At 36.9% G+C, this 14,927-nt stretch overlaps 1 protein-coding gene and 1 long non-coding RNA gene across 3 annotated transcripts in view; one reads left to right on the forward strand and one right to left on the reverse strand.

The window, feature by feature from the left end:
- Positions 1-161: 161 nt before the first annotated feature.
- Positions 162-13,640, forward strand: LOC149919049 (uncharacterized). Its single transcript, XR_016464366.1, has 5 exons — positions 162-251; positions 463-707; positions 3,846-3,928; positions 11,720-11,919; positions 13,552-13,640. It is a non-coding gene; the product is annotated as an uncharacterized LOC149919049 (long non-coding RNA).
- Positions 4,925-14,927, reverse strand: part of TMEM200A (transmembrane protein 200A) — a 52,043-nt gene continuing 42,040 nt past the window's right edge. For both annotated transcript variants that reach the window (XM_031610454.2, XM_090135798.1), the window contains exon 2: positions 4,925-8,102. In XM_031610454.2, the coding sequence (XP_031466314.2) occupies positions 6,617-8,086 (1,470 nt within the window). In that variant the 5' untranslated portion in view covers positions 8,087-8,102 and the 3' untranslated portion in view covers positions 4,925-6,616. The remainder of the gene's footprint in view (positions 8,103-14,927) is intronic.

Raw genomic sequence — 14,927 nt, forward strand, 5'->3', positions numbered from 1 at the left:
GAACAGATGTCACCAAAACAGTCATCACAGAAAACACTGAGTGGCTTTTGTGAAGTGCTGGGTATGTCATAAACAAGATGCTCCTACACACTCACTCAAGTACCCCTGAGCTGATCCAATTAACTTCAAGCAACAAGGATGAACTATAAGGGACTCCAAGTAAGGTGCTGATTTCAGCTGAACAAATCTTAATAACTTCAGAAGAAAATAAATTATTGAAATCAGCCAGACAAGAAGGCTGGGGATTTGAGGTAAAGGAGACATTTTTCAAACCAACAGATACAAACATGCACCCTCACTGTAGGAAGCTTCTGAAAAGAATTGAAAACCTAACTACCCTTTAACCTAATTTAAAAAGAAAGAAACTGCAAAAGAAAAAAAAATCCATAAAAACATAAAAAGAGACAAGCTCATTCCAGATATAGCCTACACCTAAGTGATAACTTTGTCTCTTTTTTTCAGCTGTGTGCACTATTGAAATGGCATAAAGGTACAATGAATAACAGGAAAAAAATCTGGAAACGGCAGATAGAAAAGTGTGAAAAAATTGAAGAAAAAAAAATGTGAAAATAGAAGATGTGTAAATCCTCACCCGTGAGAACGCTAAAGCCTTGAATGCTCTCACCCTGTGGAAGCACATAATCTCTGTTACAGATGCCTGAAGAAACTGGCAAATGAAAACACATCATTGCACGGAATTTCAATAAGTGAGTTGAGAGAGAGGGAAGCCAATAATTATTGAAAAATAGTAATAATAGTAATCTTTTAAACTGCATTTACAGAATGCAGAAAAAAGGACAGGAGCTATCTGGACACATATAAGCCTGATCCAGATAGGATCGTAGGCTTAAGACAAAGACCTAAACTAAGAATGAGAGTGGGGAATAAGATCAAGTGCTGAGATGTGTCAAAGACAGATCATATAACATTAAATCAATATTTTTTGAAATAATAACAATTTTCTAGGTAAAATATGTAATATCTGTCTTCTAAAAGGCTTGATACATGGTACATTGGAAATACATTGAAAATTATTAGCTAAACTGAAAATTAAGAGAATTTGGAGAAAAAAAATGAGCTGACTATTCACTGTCAAATTCAGAGGTGGCAAGATGGGCTGGTAGGGGTACATATCACGAGGCTTCAGTGAGGAAATTAATGGAGCTTTTCAGGGATCCATCATGCAATTAATCTTATCATATGACATGTGTACCACACTTCAGTTCACGCAATCACAGAATTATAGACTGGCTTGGGTTGGAAGGGACTTTAAAGCCCATCCAGTTCCATCCCCCTGCCATGTGCAGGGCTGCGGCCCGCCAGATCAGGCCACCCAGGGACCCATCCAACCTGGCCTTGGGTGCCTCAGAGGATGTGGCATTGCATCAAAGAACAACCTCATAGCATTGATTTGGTTCCTGCGAGAGGAAAACAAGATGTGTTCCAGGAGCATGAGACATGTTTCAGTGGACAGTGGGCATTCAGTCTAACAGGACCAGGAGGGAGCTAGTTTGAAGAAAACCCTCTGAAATGCATATGGTGTGGATAGTGGGACCCCATCTCCAGCTGCAGATCTGCTCTGTTGGGCTGCACTGACTGCTAATGTAGCCTGAGTAGAGATGTACTGTTAATAAGAGAGTGATGAGAAGGAAAACTGAGTTGTCTTAATGAGCTGAAATTTAATAATAAAAGTGAAAAAATGCGTACTCAGAGATTAAAACAAATATTTCCTACATAGCATAAAACTATTCTGAGAATAGAAAGATCTGCGTTAAGCTGTTCTACAGTGAATCACAGGATAACTGAGCAACTAGTGTGGTGAATTTAAAAATTTAAAAATAGAAAATCCCCAGAAATAAATATCAATACCTACAAGATTATTCCAGGTATGGGTTTTTTTGTGTTTTTTTGTGGTTTTTTTTTTTTTTTTTTTGTGTGTGTGTGTGTGTTTTTGTTTTTTTTTTTTTGAATAGCCTAGCAATTGGCTGTTGGAATGAAATTAAAGATAAAATTTTTAAAATGACAAAGCAAGCATCATCTGCCAGAATTAGAACTAACAACAAATAGATATACTGCTTTCCATTCAATGTGTTCCAATACTTTAATGTCAACAAACCACTGTAAAATAAAGAAATGTAACTCTCAGATTTCTACTCTTTATGACGCTTAGGGTTGCAATTCTGCTGTCATTGAGATAAATCTGACTGACTGGAATTTATTGAATTTATAAAGTATTCCAGCAAGGTTAATTCAAAATACTGAGTCCTGAAACACAATTCAGCAATGTCACACAGGCAACATTGATGAAAGTATTAATAACTGTCAACTGAATGTTTAACATGTGGTATCTGTGATAACTGCAGCTAATTCGTTCCCCAGTTTGGTTTTGACAAAGGGCATGAACTTGCCTATGCATAGCTACGTCATACTAATTGAAGCACTGATTGAAGTATTATAATAGACCACTTACACCATTTGCATTTTCATGTATGCATGCACACAGTCCTACTAAAGTATTTCTACTTATTCACGATAATATTATATTCGGCACAAAAATCAAAAACAACAAAAAAAGGTAGTGCTAGGAAGATGAAAGCAGAATTTCCCAAAAAGGACCATAGAAACACTCCTAGAAAGAGCAAACATATCTGTAGGAATTTAAGACTAAAGCAATCCAGGAGTTTAAAATCTACCTTAAAAGCTATTCAGAGAGAAGACACGCTACAAGTTAAAACTATTTCCCAAATTTCACTCAGGAGAAAACTAAAGGACTAGCATTGCTATATTTTAAAATCAGCATCTACTGAAGTCTCTCTAATATAGTTGCACCAAAATTAGGTAGCTGTCTAGTATATGATTAAGGACAGATGTAAATGCCTACCTCCAAAGCCAGTAGCCTCAAAAATTCTGCTTTTATAACATTACATTCCACTTCCCTTCAGAACCAGATTGGTGAACATCAGCTTGCCTTTCCATCCTTTACACAGCACAAGCATCAGAGACACTGTCAGGACAAGAAACACCATACAAAGTCCTTTTGCTGCTGAGAAGCCTCAAGCCAAGACCTTCCCCTTTATTAAACCATATTATTTGCAGCTGGTGTGCTTAACAGCCTCAGCTGCTGAACTCTATTCCACTCCATGCATAAGAGCTGAGTTTATTGGCTCCCAGGGAGAGTGAACTGAGCTCTGCAGGGGAGCAGTTAAAATATCAGTGTGGCTACAGCACAGGCCCTGCTTCAAGGTTTTTATCCAGTGAGCACTTCCACGGGAAGAACGGGAGCAATCCTGGAAGGGATAACACAACTCAGCCTTTCTTTTCCATCACTGCAGCTATACTCTTTATTTAATGATATCTTGCCCGATGAGCTTTGTCAGGAGGAAGAGACAGATCATAACATCACCCTAAGCCACAAACTGATTAAGATGCTTATGTATGAGAAAGAAAATGTGCATTTTTTTTAAAATGGTCTTATGCAGAGGAAGGAGCTGAGCTCATTGCTTGTACAACATGAATGATTTTCTTCTGGATTAATATTTTCAAAATGCTGTAACATAACGTCTTCAGAATGCCAGATACAAGGCTAAGCTTCTTATTGCATGTAAAGGCTTGTTGTGCAGTTGTACATTTATTTTCCCTGATAAGAAAGCTACTTTAAAACTTCCTGTCTTGGGCTTTTATTTCATCCTGCAGTTGTACTGTTACTGTAGGGCTGCAAAGAGCATCAATAACAGAAAGGAGCAACATTCATAAAAAAAGTCTGTGAACTGAATCAGCAAGAGAGTGAATATGACATTTATGCTCTAAAGATAACAAGATTTAGGACACATTCCTGTCTTCACCAGGGTCCTTACTTGCCATCTGAACTTGGGCTACAGAGAGTTCAGACCGCTGCACCTCATGAGGTTTCTGACCTCTACATATGAAGGTTAGTGATCACACCTCTTGAATGTCTACAAGTTTTTCTGACTAGACACTGAGTCAGAACCATTCAAGGAATACGGAAAGATGCAATACCCTTCATTTCCAGACTGATGCCTAACCTTGTGGTTAGTGTATCTGGGCAGAAAGAGAGTCCTGCAAAACTTTTTAAAAACATTATACCTTTCATCAGACTTAGCACCTTAGATTTTATGCCTTACGAATGATTTGGCACACATCTTTAAAGTCTGGGATCTGAGAAGCCAGTAAAACAAGGTTATCATTACTTTGAAGTAAATAAGTAAAAAACTTATCATTTACTTAATATTTAATAGATGAGATCCTTTCTGGAATTTATCCTGTATGTCATTATCTGAATGAAATGTTCCATTTTAGGGTAATTTGGGAATCTTTCTGTAGTCAGTTTGTCAATCACACAACTTCTTTGTATTTGCTATTTCAATTTCTTGCTAATTTAAGTCAGTTACTTCACCTTGGTTTTCCAAGCAGGTATTTTTTTCTGAAGTCATAAGCTTTTCAGTACCAGATAACGTAATGTGATAATTAAAAGCCCAAGACCTGACATACCTATGAAAAGAACTATTCTCACGTACAACTGTGAGCAAAAAACAGTCTTTCAAGCTAAGACTTTTAATTTAGCTATTCATGAAATAAAAGTTTACATCATTTGTGTCTAGTAGTAGTTTCCATGTTTCTAAGCTTCCTTACTGTGAAACTAAACAGAACAGGATGTTCTTTTAATACAAAGTTTCCTTCTATCAAATGTATTTTGAATAAATTTCATACTACGTTAAAAAAATAAGTATCAGAAGAGCAGTAAAGTCAGCCTATACACACGTAGAGGTATTACTGACAGTCATAGTCAAATACCTAGTGGCAGGCTAATATAATTAGCATAATATTATTTACAGAATTATAATACCTAATAATACTTTGATATGGAAGAATTGAGATTATTGAGGAAAAAATGTCTCACAGCAGATACGTAGATACACATTTTATTTTTGTTTCAAAAAATAGCAAATGTCTTAAGAACACAAACCAGAAAGTTATTAAAAGCTTCATAGCAAAATATTTAGCCAACTTTATTACAATATATAGGCTTGAGGTTCTAATAGTTAACACTACGCCTCAATTCACTGAGCAAGTAATGCTCCTGATACATAAACATTGCGCAGTTGAAACTCGGAGCTGAATATTAAAAAAAAAAAAGAGTATTTTTATCTTTGATCTTTCATAACCAACTGAAGTACAACAACATTTTTGTGGGTTTGATTCTTTTTGGGAAAAGCCTTTTAAAATAATTCCTGAGCATTTAAGTTAAGAGTATATATCCAAAATGACCGTTTAAGACCAACATCCTGCTAGGTGAGCCTTGCAACCAGAACTGACATACTCTATCACGGCAGTCATGGCAGGATTAAAGCCTAAATACCTTAATGAAATAAATGAAAACTTTCTGGTATGCACACTCAAATTCTCACTTTATTTATGAACAGCCTACAACTGCCAACTGAGAAGTTTGCTCTGATGAGAAAAACACCGTTCTAAATGTCACACACTTTTGCAAAATCTTGCAATGCAAATTACTCCAGCTAAGCTTTAAGTGATCCACCATGCCAATAATTATGTGAAATATATAAAGCAAAATTCAGGCAAGGGGCTTTTGTACTGTGTTAGTAGGCATATTGAGTTGTATGCTTTGTATCAGCTATTTTGACCATAGAGATCTAGTTGTTTATTTTCTTGCTATTGAGAGGCAATATGTTCACTTTCCATTGTTCTCTTCATAATTATGTCACAATCATTTTACTATATATCACATTTCTAAAATCATGTTATCATTATGTTCCTATGATTTTAAATGAATCCAAGTTTGATTTTAAATTTTAAAATTCAGTTTGATTTTAAAACTGCTGCCAATCAAAGTGCTTTAGAGAGCTAACCCCAGAAGGATTTTTAGATTTCTTTAATATGTTTTCCTGGAATTACTGGACTATATAAATTATAATGTATGTAGAAACATTGTTGTACAAAGCATAGTAAATAATTCACAACACTAGTATTCAACTTGATCAATAACAATGAATTCACAGAAATGTTTTTAATTATACCCACTCTTCTCTAACCACCCACCTCAATATGTAAACAAGTTTCTCACAATGACAGTGGCAAGATTGTAGTTACTGAGATGTATCATATGTGAAAGACAACACCTAGAATAAAGGCCTGAATTTAACAATTCCAGTACGTACTGCGGCTCACTTCCCATTCTAGACCATGAGTACAATTTTTAGAGTCTTGCAGTCGTTCAATAAACAGAACTTACAAGTGAGTTGAACTTTTATCCTAATGCAGGCTTCTGGAGTCAAATTGATAGAAACTAACATGCTTATATAGAACATAAGGAAAAATGAGTTGGAAAAAATTTGGAACAGTTGTACCAAAACTTTCTGAGCACTGGTAATGTACAATATTGCAACTGTATGATACTATGACAAAAAACTTGGCCAAACGAAGATGAAGATCTGTTTGCACAAGCCAATTTTAATATGCTATTAAGCATTTGGTTAAAAACAGGCTTGTACAATTTTCACTGAAAAGGAAACACTTGTCAAAATGTTTTGTTTTTTTTTAAATACTGTATGATATCTTGTAGATTCCAACTGAAATATTAAAACCTTGTCTCTGAAGTTCCCCGCTTTAAATTGTTACTCAAAAACTCATCGTGTTCAAAACTCAAATTATTATGAGATCTTGATATCATAAGAAGCTTTTCCTTATTGGTAAAGTCTTTTTTTACCACTGCTTGTGGCACAAGTAACCTATCCATTGGGTCTTCCTTGTTTTCTAATTTCATGTATCCTTTACTGTTGCTCCGATCCAGCCTGGGCCAGCTGGGATGTTTCCTTTGTTCAGCTTGGACAGTGAGTGTAGATGGACCCCTGTCCAAATCTAGGGACTTTGAATGTGAAGACAGAAGATGCAAAGATGTGTTGGAACCGAACTGTTTCCTGGCAGCACCAGGGGATAAAAGCTTTCCTGTGCTTGGTCCAAGGATCACAGAAGACTTGAACTGGTCGTGTTGAGTGTCCACAAATGAATTATGTCGTGGTAGCATGGCCGGCTTGCAGGATTCATTGGTGTCAGTTAATGGAATGGCCAAAGAGTCCATCGAGAGATTTCTGGACCGACTCCTTGAGATCTCCGAGTCCTCTGTTATGTTGTCTATACTGGGCTCATCAATAACACAATTATTCAGTTTAATTACTGGCAGTGTGAAAGCACTAATGGAAGATGATACAATGGATTTTGTTTCACACTTTATAGAACTAGTGTTTTTGTCATCTGGAGCCTTGCTGGAATGAGGGTAAAGTCCAAAGACTGAACCAGATTGGTCAGTCAGCAGAGGTGGTAGTAGGCTAGCAGTGGTCCTATCTTCATTTAGAGTAATTTCATCTTCTTCAGCAGAACTATCCATTCTAAAATTACTTTTGAAGCCAGAGAAAGGTGCAACTGTGTTAGCGGCCAGCCGGGATGCACACAAGCTCCCACTGTGCCTGAGTTCTCCTTCCCCTAACAAACCAGCAAAGGCACCACTCAACTGCTTTTGTTCCTTGATCCTCAAGGTGTGGATGTCTATTACAGTGGAGTATATGTCTCTCATGTGTATGATTTTTGTTTCCTTGTCGCGGTTTTCATGTAGAATGGCATTTGCACAAATAAAAATGAAGATTCCAATACCCATGGTAAAAGGGCCCAACATTTTCATCTTATCTGAGTGCACATGCTGCTCAAAGAAACGAAGTAAAATGCTTCCTTGGTTTCTTAGGACCTGGGTTTCATTAATTGATACACTATCTTCAGATGCCAAAAGCTGTTCCTTTTGGGGCCAGTATCCAAGGATGGCCATTGCAATTCCCAAGAATGCGATAAGCACTCCCAAAACAAGGAAGAATCCTGATGGAGAATAAAGTCGAATTTTGCCCCTGACAATGACTACATCTGCCCTGGGTCGGCGTCTGACTGGTTTCTTCTCCTCAGAAGCTGGTGCCGCAGCAAGATTCACATGTTGCTGAGATCTGGCAGAGTCTTGCCTTTTCAAGGCAGCCAGTCCTGTTATGACTCCTCCGGTTGCTATCATAGTTCTATATTGTGTCCTGGGGGAAAAAGAAAGCAGAAATATTGATGCAATGAAAGTTTGTGTATGCTTTGTTATTATAAAAATATTTATTGATAATTAAATTATTAGTACTTTTTAAAAGCTACTACATCTTAATCCAGTTAGAACATAATAGAAGTTTTGATTCACGTGGCATTTTAAAAATGTTTTCATGTATCTTTTATAACTATATATAGAGGCAATAAATCTTCCATCAACGATACAAATATTTAAAGAAAACTAGAGCTCTCTGTGACGACATATACGGGCTAAAGACAAAAACATTCATAAATTTGTACAGATGGTTTATGTCAGAACTGATCTCCAGGAAAATAAGTAACATATCACCTTGCATGCATTTCAGATCATTTTACCACTTTAGCTAGTAGTTCTTTTAAAAATCTTCCATGACAATTATTATGATTACAGACCATTCCACACATCATCATTAAGAGACCTTGCCCTTTATGCTTCAACATACATTAATATATTCTTATTCCATCATTCAAATAAGCTTTTATTAAGCCTATTAAGACCACTTGAGTCTCAACTACAGAATAAATTCTGTGTTCCTGAATAAAGCTGATCCTTCTCTCTGCATACCTTGCATACAATCTCCATTGTTACATCACCAACTTCAAACTCGGTTTAGTTTACCTGATAATCAATTTTCATAATTTTCAAGCTCATGAATTCAAACCTTTGCTATTTTTATGACTTGGTTTTATGCTTTTTCATTTTAGACTTTTTACACTTGGGTGTCTGCTATGTGGAAAACATGAACCAGCATGGGTTTATAAGAAGAAAGTCATGTTTGGTCATTTATTTATGGGTAAAAGTAATGAATAAAATGACACAGTTCAGGATTATTAATTATTACTTTAAAAGACATCTTAGAATCTATTTTCCAAATAGATTCTAGGGTTAATTAATGGATTAGAATGAATACTAGATAATATTATAAAATACAACTAAGATGTAATATGCTGGGTATGAAAAAATCTTTTCTTTGATGGTATTGCTAAGCTCGGAGATAAAGGCAGGCTGATAGTCTGCTGCAGAGAAAAAGGTGAAATGTCAATGCTGGGGATGGTTTAACAAGCAGATAAAGTAGAAGTTAGACTGGGATAATAAAGTGAAAGGCAGGGAAGCAGAGAAAAAGCAAACCAGTGACTGCTTGCAATTTGCAGAAAATAATTTTCATCAGATATCTTTAAATATTTAGTTTTTAAATTCCTAACAGTGACATCCATGCAAAAAGATAAGGTCTATTATGGTATGAGAAACAGACAGACTGTGTTATTTGGACATTATCATGAATTTCCAACAAGTGTCAGGTAAGCATATTTCCAAACAGAAATTGCTCCAGACTGCTATTATTTCATAACTATGAAATTAATAGGGAGTTTGAGGACAGTGGCTGATGGAAGTACTAATCCAGAAAAAAAATGTACCTGCTGTTCATTATTATTTGTTCAGCAGTAATTCAGGTGATAGAAAGCGGCAACTTCAATTCTCTCCCTAGACCATCATTATCAAAAGGCAGAGTGCTTCCTCTCCTTCTGTGAGAAATCTTTCCTTTATGAAGGGAAGAACTGAAAAAAAGGCCTGAAGGCACTATGTATACAGCATCTTCTGAATTTATGAAAGCAGACTTGAAAGGATTATTCAAAGAACTTCAGCAATTTCACTTGTAGTGTCAGGTTTCTGTTCCTAAACTCTCTTATTGCAATTCACTTCCATTTTTATGCTATCTGGGCAACTGCGATTGTTTCATGTCAATTAATTTCTTGAATGCTTCACAAAAAGCCATATTTTTACGTAATAAATTTTAAAATCCCCCAAAGAAAGTTTTTTGAGGTTGATAGTATTAAAAAAAATGAAAACAGGCCTTCTCATATGTTTTTCTATAAGGGTTTCTGCCAAAAGCAAAAGATTATTCTTCTGTAAAACAATGTTTGAGTCTCTGGGCAGAAATAAGTAGGACTTACTCATTAAAAAAGCCATCGTAATTTGTCCTTACTCAATTAAAAGTAATTAGTTTTCTCTGTGAAATAAATTAAGAGAATTATGACCTACCTTTATTGAAATGAATAGATCATTTAGCTATTATCTAATTAGTTCCCTTACTCCTTGCCACATCCGAGATCTTTGCAGGGATAGGAGTTTCCATATTCATGTGGCACACTGCAGCACACATAAACCCACATTTGTCCATCTCAGGGTTGCCAAGAAGCTGCACAGGGTAGTGCTAAATCCAAGCTCTGCCTGCTAATAGGATTTGATATTTTGTGTACTGTATTGTGTTTATTACATCTACCTGGACTGCATCAAAGGGTGAACCAAATAAGCTCGGATTTGATTGCTAAATATTTTAACACACTTTTAGCAAGAGTTCCTTTCTAACTCTGAAATGCACATTGAAAAATACATCTTGATGTGTCTTCCTACGGAAAAAAAATGTCATTTGCAAGATTTACAAATACTGCAGGAAAAAATACATAAATTTAATTACTGATTGGTATACAATAACTTGAAGGACAGAAAGAAACTGAGATCTCTTGAAATGAGAAGGAGATCTCTTGAGCCACTTTGTCACCTTCCTCCCAGCATTTCAGGAGAGCACTCTTCCTCTTTTCACTTTACCTGCATCAGAAATTGGATGTAGGGGAAAGCAACTTTGGCTGCAACAAGATGAAAAACCACTTTATACACAGAAAAAGACTCTTTCCTATTTCTTCAGTTGACATTAATATTATTAAACCTCTTTTCTTTCATGGAAAAAATCACTGCCATGTGCATAAGTAATAATTTTCAATAAGCCACAGTGCTGGGTAAGTCTTCTATACTTCTTAATATTAACAGCTGTGTTTTGATCTCTTCTCCATCTAATAAGATCCACAGTATTAGCAGACGTATTGATATAAGATGATTTCAGAAAGCTTTTCATAAGCCTACTACAATTAAATGCATTTTAAGATGGAAAACCTTATTTTAGAAAATGCTATATTTAGAATAAAGTGACTTTGTAGACACAGAAATTATCTTAGTTGCACCACAGAATAGCCATGATTTGTGAGTATCAATGACAAATGCTAATTTTCATATTTAGCTTACTACAGTGATTACATTTACTTTTACTCAAAATTGAGAACTGAAGCTTCTGAACAAACAAACCTTACAAGAATTTTTAATCAGATTATGCTAGGAGCTTTGACAGAATATTTTGGTAGCACTGTGAATGACACAGTCTTGCTCTAAAATGCATCAAATAACAGTAAAATGGATGTGGTGTACAGAGGAAAGAATATAGAGACAAGTCTGTAAACCGTTTTATAAAACATAACCATCTTGCTGATACCAAAGCACTACAGTTGTCAGTCTTACTTTTAAAGAACAAAGGTGTTGCTTTTTTTTTTCTGTCTCCCTAACCTTGTAGATGTTCTGTTTGTTTCATCTTCAGCAAGAACATCAGTACCTGTCTTGGTTTTGGCCCAAACAGAGCTTTTTTCTCAATAGTGGCTGGTATGTTGGATTTAGAATGAGAATGTTAATAATACATTGATGTTTTAGTTGTTTCTGAGCAGTACTTACACTGAGTCAACAATTTTTTAGCTTCCCACACTGCCCTGCCAGTGAGGAGACTGGGGATGCACAAAGAGGTGGGAAGGGACAGAAGCAGGACAGCTGACTCAAACAGGCTAAAGAGAAGTCCCATCCTATCCAATATTGTTCATGCTGAACAAAAAGCTGGGAGAGTTGTCCAAGGGTGCAGCCCCTCCTCAAGGACTGGCTGAGCATCTTGTCAGTGGCTGGTAAGCAATTGCATTTGCATAATTTGTTCTGTTTGTTTGTTTGTTGTTATTATTTTTCCTTCTATTAATCTGTCTTTATGTCGAGTCTTGAGTTCTTCCATTTTTTCCCATGCTCTCTCCCACCCCAATGCAGGGCAGTGAGCAAGCTGGTGTGTGGGGCTGAGCTCCCTGCTGGATTAAGCCACAACAGAACCAAAGGCTTAATACTTTATGGTTTTAGTCTTGAAAGAAGCAGTGCCCCAAGTTTACTCCTATATGAAGCACTGCTTTGTACTGTGCTGTTGTTACCAAGTAACCCTTGCACCATCACTGTCGGCCACTCCAAGATCAACTAAGAAAAGCATATATTGGTACAGAACCTCTAAAGTAGCTACTGCTAATGCTGGCTCTTCAACATCTGTACAAACCAGAATTGACTCAAGCTCTTACTGCTTCAAGTAATGGCCCTTAGCAAGCTGTACTTCACATTTAAGATGGACTGCAGGCCAAGCGCAGTCCTATGCATCTGGCATCGTTTCTAGATGCTCCCAGAAATCCAGCAGGAATTGGAGTAACAGGTTGTTGTGTGCCCTTGAACTTGAAGAAAGGACCTATCAGCAGCTGCTCCCCATAGATTTCTCAGGCAACAAATGATAGCAGCCTCAAAAGGGCCTTTAGAGATCCATGCAGCAAGGACAAAGAAAGGGAGACTGAGGGAAAACCCTGGATGACACTTGAAAACACTTACTGTGATAAGAAACCATGAGAGGAGATGCAAGGCATCTAAGTATACTTGAGCAGAGGAATAATTCATACAGGAATGGTTTGCAGACAGTTGGGTAATTATAAGAGAAGCATCAGTCTGAGATGTGTAGTGGCATCTGCTTCTTTCTTATGTTACACTGACTGCCCAGATCAAGGCTGCCAGAGAGGCTGAAAGGAATTCTCCTTTATCACCTTTCCATATGGGCAAAGGTTGCTAAATCACTCAAGGAAGCTTATCATAAAAGAAAATAATGAAAGAGGGTAAAAAAAATGGCTTTCCTAGAAGTTTTTGGTTGGTAACCGCTAGACTCATATCTGCTGATCAAAGAAAGAGCAATAGCAATACACGGAATCTGAGCCAGCAGTGTGTCATGGTAGCCCAAGTGGCCAATTGAACCCTGGGGTACATCAGGCCAAGTGCTGCTGCCAGGTGATGGAAAGGGTTTTGTCCCATTCTGCTCTGCACTGTGAGGCCTCACCTCCAGCACTGAGTGTAGGTTTGGGTAACACTGCTGCTCACGAGGGGAATGGAGGGGCAGTGCTGAGCTCTGCTCTCTAGTGACAGCAGCAGGACCCAAGGGAACAGCACAGAGCCACCTCAGGTTGAAAGTCAGGAAAAGGTTCTTCACCAGAGGGCACTGGGCATGGAAAAGGCTCGCCAGGGCAGAAGGTCAAATTTAAATCAACAAATAAATGGAGTAGATTCACTCCATAAAACAGAGGTAAGGCACGGATTAATCATCACAGAAAAATTGTAATTTAGCACAGATGAACAAGGGTCCCTATTTTCTATTTGAATTTGTATCAGTATTTCAAGCTTTCATGGATGATTAAACAGAAATACAGTGTGTTTATGCTTATAGTGTTATCCATATCTGAATTTGTCAGCCTAGAGAAGGAAGGGAAGCCAAAGGCAAGTGACCAGGGGACTCGCTAGAGCAGATGGTGTCTCCAGACAGCTGCAGAGCAAAGAGCAACTTGAACAGCCTGGACGTGTCCACAGGGAGGTGTGACAGATGAGAGGAGTCACTCAGAGTCCCTTTGAAGCTAAGAACCACCTACACAAGTAATGCTCAGTTATCCTTTGGAAGCCAAGGAAATGACAAAATGGGTGGGATAGGATTTGGTGGGACTCGAGCCCAGTTGACTCACCGATTGATTATCCCACATATAAAATGTGTCAACTGCAAGAATGTATTACAGACTGCATACTTCTGTTTTAATCACAACTAAGACAATATCAGCTGTTTACACAATGGCTCTGCCTCTAGGCAGCCTAGAAAAATCTGAAAGATGTGTATGCAAGAACAAAAATTCAATGGAAGGAATCGACTACACAGCATGTGGTAGCAACTCCAGCTAACTACAAACTCCTTATTTCTCTCTTTACCTTATAAAGGCTAATATCCCTCTTTCCTCCCTAATGACTGGCATCATCTTAGCAGTATAGGTACCAACTAACTTTGGCTTTCAGAGATGGTCAGACTGTTAAGTATCTAATTAATCTCTCAGAAACTATACTAAATTTCAACCAGTAGTTAGCTTGACGCTTGACATTTCTATTTCAGGTGCCTGAAACTGAAATCTATTGTTTTCAACTGTTTTGGTACAATAAAAGTTATTGCCACTACCTACCACTTAGTCTTCTGAATAAAATATATTGTCATTTGAATTATGCTGAGTTCTTACATTTAATTTAAAACGCATATCAACAGCAAAGATGGGAAGTGAAGTAAAGGATACTAATAGGTTTCTTTAATATTACTTGTTTTATTCCAGATACCTTTCAGTGTCCCTTAACACTTATGACCTTTGCTTTTTGCATAAATATTTCTTTTGCTATAAAACTGGAACACTTGTTGTTTGAAAAAGTATTGAAACTTAATTATTTGAAGTTATCAGAACTGTACATGTTTTTATCTAAAACTCTGTGAAAAAAAATCAGATCTTGTATTTCAGCAAAGAATTAAATCTCATCACAGTAAGAAGTGTGAAAAAAACTGATTTATATTACCTATTCTGCTACTTTAGCTGATTTCCTGTTGGTACAATTTGTTACTGTTTAAGTGTCTCAATTTCAAATTGAGAGGGCAAAATTTAACATCAAGGAAAGTTTCCTTTATCTTTGGCAAATCTGAAGTCCTACCAGTTAGAGAGATATGTATACGTTCTTGTAATCAAGAATGCAAATGATAAAGTAATAAGAGAACCGGTAACATAACTGAGTAAATAAATCAACATTAAGTTGAATTTAACAGCCTAAC

Source organism: Phasianus colchicus, chromosome 2 (assembly GCF_987193195.1).
Source record: "Phasianus colchicus chromosome 2, bPhaCol1.hap1.1, whole genome shotgun sequence".
NCBI classification, from domain to species: Eukaryota; Metazoa; Chordata; class Aves; order Galliformes; family Phasianidae; genus Phasianus; species Phasianus colchicus.